At 38.2% G+C, this 12880-nt stretch overlaps 2 protein-coding genes across 2 annotated transcripts; both read right to left on the bottom strand.

The window, feature by feature from the left end:
* Positions 1-1218: 1218 nt before the first annotated feature.
* LOC117631829 (protein NRT1/ PTR FAMILY 2.6-like) lies at positions 1219-5450 on the bottom strand. The gene is made up of 4 exons (XM_034365147.1): positions 4641-5450; positions 4016-4554; positions 2530-3238; positions 1219-1477 (listed from the first exon to the last, which is right to left on the bottom strand). The coding sequence occupies exons 1-4, from the start codon at positions 4848-4850 to the stop codon at positions 1376-1378; spliced, it is 1560 nt and encodes a 519-aa protein (XP_034221038.1). The 5' UTR covers positions 4851-5450; the 3' UTR covers positions 1219-1375.
* A 1174-nt stretch (positions 5451-6624) lies between these two features.
* Positions 6625-9191, bottom strand: LOC117630792 (mitogen-activated protein kinase 3). The gene is made up of 6 exons (XM_034363571.1): positions 8802-9191; positions 8574-8703; positions 8195-8332; positions 7741-8073; positions 7333-7516; positions 6625-7211 (listed from the first exon to the last, which is right to left on the bottom strand). The coding sequence occupies exons 1-6, from the start codon at positions 8957-8959 to the stop codon at positions 7042-7044; spliced, it is 1113 nt and encodes a 370-aa protein (XP_034219462.1). The 5' UTR covers positions 8960-9191; the 3' UTR covers positions 6625-7041.
* Positions 9192-12880: the final 3689 nt, after the last annotated feature.

The following is a 12880-nucleotide window of genomic DNA, read 5'->3' as shown; positions in this document are numbered from 1 at the left end:
TGGCAAGATCATGGGTGGAGAATCCAACCATGAGATTGGAACAATAATGTTTAAACCAAAGAAGCAAAAAAGCGTTGAATTTTGCTGTAGTTGAAGCAGAGTAGAGTGCATTTTTGTTTTGTTTGGAGCACCAATCCAAAGCTTGAGACATAAGAGTACTGCTATAGTGAGCTGCATGTGAAGCATAACCTAGCAAAGTTGTCTAACCTGAGGGGAAACACTTATATGAAACGGGAATAGCACTATTTTGCTATTCCTGGCCAATCATGGTATGCCATGCGTGATAACTTTTTTACATGATAGCCTTTGATTGATCAGGAATAGCAAAACAGTGCAATCTTCGTTTCATACAAGTTTTTCTATAATTTGAGGCATATCAAAAAGATTACCAACTCTATTCCATCATTTTGCTCCAATGAAGACATATATGCTCAACCTAGTATAGTAACCATAGACAACTCAAAATCTGATATATGCTCAACTCTATTCCATCATTTTGATTTGTGAGATTCACTCGCCAACAGTAAATATATATATTTGATTTCAACCGCTGACGTCAACAGCCTTCTGGCCACAGCCCAAGCGATTCTTGCCTATGGGGTTGCCCGAGTTGGTGGGTCCCACTCTTTGCTCGGGCTAGACCTTGCACCCCAGGGGGGGTTTTTTGGGCCTTAGGCACCCCCCTGCTTTGCCTGCCCTCCCCCCTTGCGGTGGAAGTGCTCTAATATGAACCAGGCTGTAACGTTGTTTCTCTTCTTTTTCTTGGGACAATTTTTTCCTTTGGTTTTTCTTCTCTTTTTTTATTAAAATTTTTTAATATGAAATATTATTAATTTACTAATTATCTTTATTTAATGAATAGTTTTATTTATTACAATTTAATTAATTAAGGACATTTTGTGATATTTTGAATATTTTATCGTTCTATATATTAAAAAAATGATATTTTACTATTATTTACCTATATAGTTATATTATGTGCTTTGACTTGTAGATGGATGGTTTAAAGTTCGAGTCCCCATTACTTTGAAAGTGTGTATTAGAAAACCCTATCACCCATCCTAACTTTAGCAACAACCAAAAAAAATGAATAACTCGTAAATTTGTAATAAAATGCTTCAATTAACATTCAAGTAAAAACAAAAGCAATAGAGGATGTAGGTCTAACTAATGGAAAACTTAGGAGAGTATAAAGTAGTTTTAAGCATTCACTCCAACATCCAAATTCATCTTTTGACATTCTTTATATAGATTAACGAGTAGTTATTGTCTGCCTAGAAAATCGAAAGATAATGTTTACTCATAATTCCTCTCTAGTAGTAGACTCCAAGACGCTTGATCTTAATTCTTAATTAGTAAACATGAGCATCAACCATCAGGAGCCTGAACTACCTTCTATCCCCTCACTAACATTCTGATGCTTGTACAACTGGGCACATGACAAGTAATAACCGAAATTCAGCACACCAATCACAACCAAGGTCTAAAATATCGAGAGTTTCGGAAATATCGGTGGTCCAAAAATACGGATATATCGATGGAAATATCGACAAAATATCGATATCGATAAAAATTAAATAAAAATCAAGGAAATTATGAGAAAAACTTGGAAATTTTTATTGAAACTTTAGAAGATGTTTATTTAGTCAATTGTCTATTATTTTATCACAAAAAACTGGAATAAAATGCATGGCATGGTGGGTTAGAGTGATTTAAGTTGATTATGTAGCGACCTGACAAACACCGTGTCTTTAGAAAATATGTAGTAATTAGTGAAAGAAAATTAAACACACCACAATTTTTTAGTTATATTAATTTACTACAATATATTGCATATGATAAGATATATGAGCTTGACATATATATATATATATATATGAGTAACTTACTACCACATAGAAAGAATTCCTATTAAAGTTAAAACTTAGTATCACATATAATGAACAATATTAAAACTCAATAGTGAATAATAATACAACTCCGTAATATATAACCACACACACAAAAAAAAAAAAAAAAACCTCCATAATAAAATAATAAATAAAATTAAACATATGCCTAAATTTATCATTAGGGATTTTTTTTTTAATAAATAGAAATTTATCCTAGATAATATTAGCTTGCATAAATTTTTAAGGCCATATAAATATTACACGTCGTAACATTAAACATATGCCTAAATTAAACATAATAAAATAATATTAGGGATTTTTTTTTTCTAAATGGAAATTTATCCTAGATAATATTAGCTTGCAAAACGTTTAAGACCATATAAATATTACACGTCGTAACATTGTTAACAAATTGATTCGCAGCCTGTTGGATAAGGCCCAGTAGATGGATGGGACTGAGAGTGGTTCGAATCCCCTTGTTGGCAAAAGCACCATTTCTCAACAAATTTAATGTATTTTTCAGTTTCAATCGCGATATTATCGATAATATCGCGATATATTGACGATAATTAAGTGGATATGGGCTAAAATATCGCCCATTGCCGATAATATCGATATTTAATACCCTGATCACAACTACCATCCAGTACACATTGTCAAGCCTCCCTTGGTTTATATCATCCGGCAACCACCCTGTAACCCTCCGGACAAGACCAATCAGAGCCGTGCCCGTGTAGAAAGCAATGCCTAATATCATTGCAACCATTGCAGTCGCTGTGCCTCGAAGCGACACTGGAAATTCTTGATAGCACAACTGAAGTTGCCCCGGAAAATGGAAGGCTTCACCAATGCCAACTAAGGCCAGCTGTGGGAATAACCACATAACCAACATTGGCAGCTTGGAGCTGTGGGCTGTTTTGAGACGCCTTGACTCCACTAATGCTGAAACAACCATGCTTATGATATTTAGGACATGGCCTATTCCTAGTCTTAGGAGGGGAGTTGGAGATTGATTGGTCAGTTTTTGCCATACGGGATATAGGAAGCGATCAATTATTGGGAGAGAGATGCAAGTAGATAGTAGAACCAAGACTGGCAAAGATCCAACTGGGATTTTGAAATGTGACACGATGCGACGGTCCATGGTTAGAGCTTGGAGGGCTGTTAAGCTGCCTTGGATTGCTATTGGGGTGCTTATAAATAGACCGGATGACCACAAAGGGAAAATTCTAATGACAGTTTTGAGATCTTCTACTTGTTGGAATGTGCACAGGCTCCATGGCTTTGCAATTGAGCCATCAGGTTTCAAGTCGCCTTCAGTTTTCAGGGCTGCACCATTTAGAAAGCTGCAACAAGAGAGCAAAGTGAAATTGTCATTTCTTTTTCTTTTTATGAAGCTGCAACAATAAAAATGAAAAAAGGGTTTGCTAGGCCTTTCAGAATATGACTGTCAAGGGTTTAGAGGAAAAGCACTGTCTGAGCTCCCAAACTCAACAAAGTTTCTAATATCCTTTCCTCAGCCTAATTAATTAGTCTCGCCCCGGTCTAAGCCTAGGCGTAGGCCAGGCCACCGCCCAGCAGGCCGGTGTGCTGCACGCCGAATAACAAGGCTGTTATGACATTACCATGACGTGGTCATGCCGTCATTATGATGATAATAATGGATAGAAAATGACATGGAGAAAACGTTTCCTTCCTCTTTGACACAGCACAAAGTGAACACTGCAGCCGTTCACCAAAGGTGTTTCAAACATCCCAAAGTGGCCAACTAACCAAGCAATAGAAGATAAATGTATTTTATAAGTAAAATTGTGTCATTTAGTCAAAAGAAGCAAATTAAAAGTTGTTTAAGCTTCAAGATCATCTATCTTCAACTTTATTTTCTTCTACATCAGACAGAAAAGCTTCCATCATCTCCAGTGCCTCCATCCAAAAGATAACGAAAATAAAACCGAGTATGAACTGTAAAGTACTTTTTCTTCTGCTTTGTTCTATAATGATTTGCTCCATCAAAAGAAAAAAAAATTACCGACTGTTCCATTTTTCTTAAGAAATGGGAAAGTTGATGTGAATATGTTTATAAACAGGAAAATAGGATACTTTTTATAAAATCAAAGTCGCACCTCAAGCTCTTTTTATGTGTCTCAGGAACCATTTTTGCCTCTCCATCATTGTGGTAGTGATAATCCTCGCTTCTGGATGAGAGCAGAACATTCCTTTTCCGGATGCTTGCAACGAGAACACGAACTATATTCACAAATGGGCTGCCTTGTGGCTTATCCCGACGATAGAAATTGCTTCCCGATAAGAAAATGAGTAAACCAATCAAATTGACAAGAGCACATAGGCCATATCCCAAGCCCCAACTGACATTGTCCTCAATATACACAATGGCTGTAGAACTTATAACAGAAGTTGTATACATTGCAAAGAAAAACCAGTTAAAGAAAATCCCTTGCTCTTCTGGTTTATCAAATTGGTTTGCACCCATTGTTGCTGTAGTAAAGCGAGTGCCTCCGAGTCCAATCGATGCCAGAGCTATACCGGCATAGAGAACTGCAAACTGAGATTCTGATGGTGTTTCACACAAGCTTAATCCGTCATCACATGAAGGAGGCCTCAAGGAGTCTAGAGTTGCAGTCAAAACTAATAGGACCAGTCCCTGCAAGTTAATGAATTTAAAAATGAAACTCAAGGTGTGTGTGCGTGCGTGCTTGCGCAAGAGTAGAGACAGAGTGAGGCTGTTACCAGAAAAGAGATACAAGAAGAGATCAAGATGACAGGGAAGCAGCCGGAAAAAGAGTCCGCAATAATTGCTCCAATGATTGGAAATAAACAAGTGCAACCATTAACTGCATTTGAAACCTGAGCAGCAACAATGCTCTTCACGTTATATTCCTGAATCAGATACACAATCAAATTTGATTGCCATCCTCCAGCAGCAAGTGTCAAGCACATAAAAGTTCCTGGTCCAAACCAAAAAAACACGTTTTTCTAAGAAACAGATTTTTGCAAACATACAGAAGTGATGAACATGTAGCCTAACCCACGGAGAACATAAGTGACCAAGTCAACGGGAGAAACGGGAGAATTGATGGCACTCAGTTGATCTGCCAAATTCTTGGCAAGAGAGAGATATTCTGTAATTGGTTTAGAGCCTTTGGTGAGAGAGAGAAGTTGAAAACGAATGTGCGTTGCATTCGCAAGAGACTGTTGGGAAAAAATTTCCAGAAGACAATCCCAAATTTCCTTCGAGGTAGAACAGCCAACAACTTGAGAGAGGATGGACTCCTGGAGGGTGGAGCGAAGAAGACTCATGAGATATTGGTCAGTTTGAAACCAGGTAATATACTCAGGATTGGGTGTCGGAGCAGGAGGAATGGCTGGTGCTTTGGTGGGATCAGAGGAAGTAGTAGTAGGGAGGTGAGTGGGTAGGACCAGTGAGAGAGAGAGAGAGAGAGAGACCTATGATGAAAAAATAGATGATCCAACCACCGCGGTTACCACCGGAATCAAGCATTTCTGCATCCCTATCAACAGAGAGTGATGCATGATGCATCCATGTTACAACCCAACTGCTGCAACTCTGTGGCAGCCTCCTGTCCTAACTGAAAATGCATGTTCATAAGCTGCCGGCCCTATTAAATAATGTAACAAAGTTGGTGCAGTCCTGTAGGTGCCGCACTAACTGCGGTCTAGCTTTCCCTTCGGGAATCATCGGGGGACCCAGCTACTAGGCTTAATGGCAATGAGCACCAACTTCCAAATTTCAAATGGTGGTAGTTGTCACAGGGCCAAAACCCTGTAGATAAATCCACCTACGCTAATTTTAGTTCTGTAGATGCCTAAACTTTCAACTAGTTTAGTTTCCAAAAACGAAGGCAACCCTTGAGAAGACCTATTTGAAGGAAACTTGAAGCAAGTGGTCTAACTCAAGTAAGCAAGTTCATGTAATTGCTTTTTAAGGACGAAAATATCGGCCGATACACTTTGGGGTAAGCTTATTTCTCCCCTCATACTCTGATGGTTGACAGTTTCATGATTTTTGAAGGTTATTACAAGGAACAAGATGCAAATTCAAACCAAAACATATCTCTAATTAAGTCAAATATAAACAAAATTAAACCTTAATTGACATTCCAATCCAAATAAAACCAACAACATTGATGTACACCGATACCAAAAATAATATCAATATATCTCCTAAAATATTCATAAATTGGAGTACCGATGCTATTTGCACTGCCGACATTTTCATCCTTAAATTCCTTTCAGATTGCGCACGGGGTACCAATTACCACACGTTAGAAGAAAGATAGATGTTGAATCTTAATATTCTCATATGAAATATGGATGTTGGCCGACAGCATTGCAGTTAGAACTCAAATGCTGGAAATGGAATTACAGTGACAAAACAAGCAAATAAGCCGGCAAGGAGGACTCCGATGTGAAACGAGTTTTAATTTACTCATTGCTCAACCGTATTATATTAATACCAAAGAGAATATCTTACATCAAAGAAAAGATCTTAAAAACATCTTATATAGAACTCATTGATCCACTCCCACTCTGCCAAATAATCCACGGATACGGGGATTAAGAACATGAGGGAAAATTTGTGATCCTAAATAATCTTCCCCTGAGAATCAAGTCACGCATAAATTGGTCCATCAAACAAAAGGCAGATGAAATAAGAACGTCAGCTTCACAGCTTATGAATGAAGATCCCAAATTAGTCTCACAAGGAGTGAATAAAGATATTTATTGAATCTCAGTTAGGTTCCTCAATACAATCTTGCTATACATGGTACAAGTTTGGTACAGCAAAAAAATAAAACAAAAAACAAAAAAATCAAGATACAAACAAGATAAATAGAATACAAGTTCGATCACCGAAAAAGAAAAATGAGGAACCGACCTCAAAAATTAATATAGAGGTCTAGTAAAATTGATGGGTGGTCATCATGGAAAAAATCAGCAAACCCACCTAAGTAATGATGTAGATGAAATAGGACGATCCTTGTGCTCGTGATGATTGCAATATTTTGGTAACAATAACCTTTCCTAACCTTTTTATCAAAGAGCTCTGAAAATGAAAATCTTTCTACTTCATAGATATAGAAACCGAGTAGTAATGCTGCTTTTCAAATCAAGCATACTCTGGGTTGAGTGCTATAGCCTCTCTGTAAATCATATCTTTCATTTGCTCTTCTCCCAAGGGTTGTTGCTCAAAATCAAAGGAGAAAGGCTCATTGCAGATTGGTTCATCAGCTACGTCATGTAGTCTTTCCAGGTAAGGATGAGCCAATGCTTCTTCAACTGTGGAAGCAGAAGTTACACAATTAAAATTCATAATTGGGACCTCAATGCGTCAACATTCTATACATATGGCCGGTAAAAACAGCACCAAAAGAAGAATGGCATGGGAGTAGAAAATTACCAGTTATCCTTTTAGTAGGATCAAATGTCAACATTCTATCAATGAGATCAATGGCCAGCGGATTAACGTGTGGGAAAAGCCTCGCCAATGGCTGACGAGGATGCGGGGGGAGCTGCCGTATATATCTTCTAGCATCCTCATTCCGTACAAACCCAAGATCAGACTCAGTTGGTGTCCCAAGAAGCTGTAACAAAAAATAAGAAACATGTGTAAGTATTCAAGTGACACGGAGGAAAACAGAATGGTAGAACTGTAACTACTAAAGATACTTAGCTAAATTCAATGCAGTAGCCACTTTAATTTAAGCAGAAAACCAAATTCCAGATGCAGAATAAGTATTTCAAGTGATATTTCATTTCTTCTATAGTGTGATTCTTAAATACCAAAGTCAAAATCAGGTCATCTTACCTCTGTCAATAGGCGCATCTGATGCACATGATCTTTGCCTGGAAACAAAGGCTTCCTATTCATAAGCTCCATAAAGATGCAGCCTACAGACCACACATCTATTGCAGCAGTGTAATCTGAAGAGTTCAACAGAAGCTCAGGTGCCCTGTACCATCTGGTAACAACATACTCTGTCAATAACTCATTCTCTGCAGTGGGACGAGCGAGGCCAAAATCACATATCTTAAGATCGCAATTGGCATTCAACAAGAGGTTGCTGGGCTTCATGTCTCTATGAATAACATTTGCCGAATGTATATATTTCAGTCCTCGAAGAATCTGATACAAAAAGTACTGCAAAGCATACCAACATACGCCAATCAGTCCTCAAATGATAAAAACCATTTATTTACACAAAAACTACCAACCAATGGAGCTTGGCTTTAGAAATCAAAAGGCAAAGACTATAAAGTACCTGACAATGCTCCTCAGATAAACCTTGATTCGAGCGAATAATTTGATGGAGGTCAGTATCCATGAGTTCCGTGGCAATGTATACGTCCGAAAATTCTCTCCTCAAAGGTGGAGGAATCACATCCCTGATAGCTACGACCTGTTTGACAGTAATTCTAATTTTAGCAAACCCTTCAACTTTCCATCTCTAACAGTAAACTCTTATAAAATTCTTCAATCTTTCCCAAAAGCTTCTACTTCAGCCAATTAACTAAATATAGTAATACCCCCTTTCTGAGTACATAAATAGTAAGAATCTAAAGAAGTCAACTTTGTCATAAATACAAGCAATTAGGACTGAATTTAAACAACTGGTAATTAATACAAGCACTTAATCTCACATTTTCATGATCCAAATGACGAAGCAGCTTAATCTCCCGGAGCGTGCGCTTGGCGTCCATGTGATTGTCAAAGGCGTTGGCGATTTTCTTCATCGCCACCATCTCCTTAGTCTCCGAGTTCAAAACCGAGCTACAAAATCCCAAACAACACTCGAATAATCAAAAATCAAAACTCAAAATAAGGAAGAAGGAGAAAAGAAAGAATCGATTCTGAGAAAAACGACGTACCAAACGATGCCATACGCGCCGCGACCGATCGGCATGATCGGAGGCCGGTACTTGTTGGTGATCTCGAAGAGGTTGCCGAAGATGTTGTACTGAATGTACTGGCCGCCGTGCGACGGAACCGCCGGGAAATCGCCACTGCTGGGAGGGACGTCGGCCATGTCAATACACTGTGCGAGTCCGTGACCTGACTTTCTCTCTCTAATAGTCTTCAGCTTCTCTCTCTAGAAGTTGCTGCTGTTTGTGTTGTGGTGTTGACGAAGATGGAGAAGAATAAGACGAGCGCTTTTAAAAGCTGAGGAGAGGAGGAAGAAGGGCGTTGGGCGTTGGCGTTGGGAAAGCGCGCGAGTGAGAAATTGCGAGGACGCGTTTGGGAGAGGATCAGAGGGCCAGGATTGCAGCCGCCTCTGATGAACGGTTACGATTCGTTCAAAGTTTTCAACGGCCATCATTCTGCTTTTTTTAATTTTCTTGTATGACTGCTCTTTTTTGAGTATTTTATGGGACAGTGATTGCGTGTGAGCAGTGGCAGTGAGATGTGCTGAAGCACTTCCTTCGTGGATTGCTGTGGACCGTTGACTATGTTTTGAACATGATTTTGTGCTTTCACAAGTGAAAATACCTAGAAAACAAGAAATAGGATCTAAACTTCCAAAAAAAATAAGGTTGTCTAATGGTCTAGGATTAAGAGTTTTAAATATGGTCCTATGTTCATACTTTTTTATCGAGATTTTGTACATATATGTAAGCGGATGATGATATGAATTTTCAGTAACATTAGAAGGAAGCAAATCTTTCACTTATTCTAGTTCAAACTTCTATTTGTAGTAAATATTATACCGATATGGCGTGCTCAACTTTTAAATTAATAATTATCATAGATGATATTTGAACTCAAGGTCTCCTTAAACAAAGGAAAAAAGACATCATACTAATAATGCTTATTGTGTTAGTAAATTTTTTTATCAACAGCAGTGACGTGATTCAAACTTATAATCTCTTTTAATAATGGAAATTAAAATGTCACTAAATTAACAGCAAGTGGTGAATGAAGTATGTTAAATTGACAATAGTTGAGTCCTGACTAATAAGAACCATCTCATCTTTATCACGAGAAACACTCACGTGAATTGTCAAAGTTGAAATTATGTCCCACATATTCTTATCGAGCAATGACTACCTCTACACATATAGTACGATTGCTAATTTAAATAAATGATGTCTGATTGTTAGACTAACAAATATAAGAAAATAATAGATGTATGAGAAATTTGATCAAATTAAATTGCACGACATGAAATTTCAAGTCAAGACCTAAATATTGTTGAACTGTAAATGTGTAAAATTAATGGAAGGATAAACGAAGCACTTGTCGTTTTTATTATGAAAGGACACAGGATAAGAGTTTTATTGTAATGAGCCCACCTGTAACAAGGACAAGATTCGAAAGATGAGGTGGAGTGCTCCATTATTGGTGTTATTTTAGTTGCGTGTCTCGTCATCATCCTTCACCGCTTTGCGATATTATAAGAACACACGTTTTTCAGCCAAGAGTCCCTGGAATTTATATAAAAGACTGACTGCTGGGTTTGGTTCGGAAAACTTTCTGGCAAAATGGATTTGACACAATAGCTACAAAAGAAAGACCATGAGGAAATTACCTATCCATATTCCCATGTCACATTGGTCACAAACCAATGTGTTTCCTTTTACCTATAGGCAAACAGATTTGGTCAAAGCAAATAGGCTTCTTTTATATTATCTATCTGGTTTAAACCCTAATGATGTGTACTAAAATACAATAAGATATATCATAAGAATGCATGTGATGGTTGCAAATCCACTTCAGAAATAAAAATGGTCTACTTCATTTGTGCCTAATTCAAAAAACAATAATCATCTAGAGTGGGAATAAAATGTGTACTTTATTTGTAACACCACATCGACATATCTAATGATATTATCGTCACACACAATAATCATTTAGAATGGGAAGGAAATTTCTCGTACTTAAACGCAACATATAGAATGATGTTGTGGGTAAAGGGTGTTGATCGGTTTTACATTTATCCAAATTCCAAACATGTGTTTGACCAAAAAAATAACTTTTCAAACACGTGTAGCATTCTCCATTTCACATGAAAATGAAGATGGGAAATAGGTTTTTAGACTAGATTATGAATTTTACGTGAGCACATCTGGTCTCAGAAAGTCAAAAAGCAAGCCCAGCGTAGATGATGGGGAAAGTTGACCTTTGACACTATGCAAAAGTGGATGGGCTATTTTTCTGAAATGGATCCTACCACGAGTTTTACATTAATCAACTACTTTGAGTGGCTTACACACATACATGGACATTGATAGTTGAAAATGAGTTTTACATTGATCAACTACCGTGAGTGGCTTGCACACATACGTGGACATTCATAATTCAAAATTATAAGGAACATTTTGTAGCCAGAAAATAAAGGGAATACCAATATGAGTCATAAAATATCATATTTGATGACGTTGACGTCCAAAATTGATATCAACTTAGATAGATATGAAGTGGTAGATGATGTGTGAAGGTAAGGGCCTTCAACATGTGTATGTGCCTTCGAGAGGTAAGGCACGAGACTACCTTTGGTGGGTTAAGTGGAAGGTGAGGACTTTCAGCAGGCTAATGACAAGTGGAGGCCGTCGGCAAGTTATTGTCTTCGGTATCTAGTGACGTTCATCATAAGTAAAGTAAGTAAATAAGTATGTAGAAGACAAGGTATATGTGGTTCACCCAAATGATGGGTTAGGTCCACGAAGAATGATGTTCTCAGTATAATAATGTTTATTTACATTTGTACCAGGGGCTAGACCCAAAGATAATGGGAAGAATGAAAAGGCCCAAGACCTAAGGTCCAAAGCCCAAAAGTTCAAAGTTCAAGGCTCAAGGGTGAAGACCCTTTTCTAAGTGGAAAGTAGTCTTCCTTTCCAGGTGAAGGAGAGTCTCCACCTCTGTAAGGGCTTTTTCGTTCCGGCAGCTACAGATGGGCCTGGGCTACTGTAAAGAGCAAATGGGCGGACTTGCCCTTGTGTCTAAGTTCAAGAATTAGGCCCCAAGAGTGCTTCGAAAGATTCGTGAAGCCTTAGGAAACACTTTGGCTTCCTTCAACAACAAAACCAACAGTTGCTTATAAATAAATATTTAGGCTTGGCTTGAGAAGCTTGAGGCATGGGAGCTGAGCATTCATGAGTTTAGCATTAGAGAGAGAATGCTTGGCTTTCCTATGAGAAACAGAGGCTCAAAGCAAGGGGAGAGGGAATTTTGAGAGGATTTGTTGAGGAAAGAGAGGAAAAAATGAAGGAAGAAGAATGGGTGGCTTTAGCAAATTTCGGCAACTTGACGAAAGCTTCGTCAAGCTCTTGAGTGTTTTGCCAGAAAAGAAAAGGGGGAGCAATGGAAGAACATAGCTCAAAATTGAAAGGTTCCAGTAGTGAGAGGGGATATTTGCTCTCTGTGGATGTGGTCATGGGAAAGAGAGGAATAAATGAAGGAAGAAGAATGGATGGCTTTAGCAAATTTCAAGCAGCTTGACTAAAGCTTGTCAGGCTCTTGAGTGTTTTACCATAAGAGAAAAGGGGGAGCAATGGAAGAACATGGCTCGAAATTGAAAGGTTCTAGTAGTGAGAGAGAATGTTTGCTCTCTCTCTATATGTGGTTATGGGAGATAGAGGAAGAAGATGGAAGAACAGAGCACGAAATTGAAGCTTCCAGCAATGAGTAAGGATGTTGCTCGCTCTAGAAAAGTTATTTTGCTGGGTAGAAAGTGACTCTTTTTATAGGCACTGGAAGCCCCGAATTTTATCAAGTCTTCTCCTCTATTTTTCTTCACTTTCTTCCATTCAATCCTCTTTGGCGAAATCTCCCCAACCCAAGCACATAGAAGCAGAGTTTTTTGGGTTTCCAAGACTTTCCTGTGGTTGGACTCCTCTATCTGGGTGAGGCACATCTTGCTTTTCCTTTCTTGTTTTCCCACCAGAGCTTGTAGAGGAAAGAATAGGTAAGAGTGCTGGTCAAAAGGTGATTTACTTCTAGCAACCTGTGC

The sequence above is a fragment of the Prunus dulcis genome, chromosome 6 (genome assembly GCF_902201215.1).
Source record: "Prunus dulcis chromosome 6, ALMONDv2, whole genome shotgun sequence".
Lineage (NCBI taxonomy): Eukaryota > Viridiplantae > Streptophyta > Magnoliopsida > Rosales > Rosaceae > Prunus > Prunus dulcis.
This window is presented reverse-complemented; position numbering and strand designations above follow the sequence as displayed.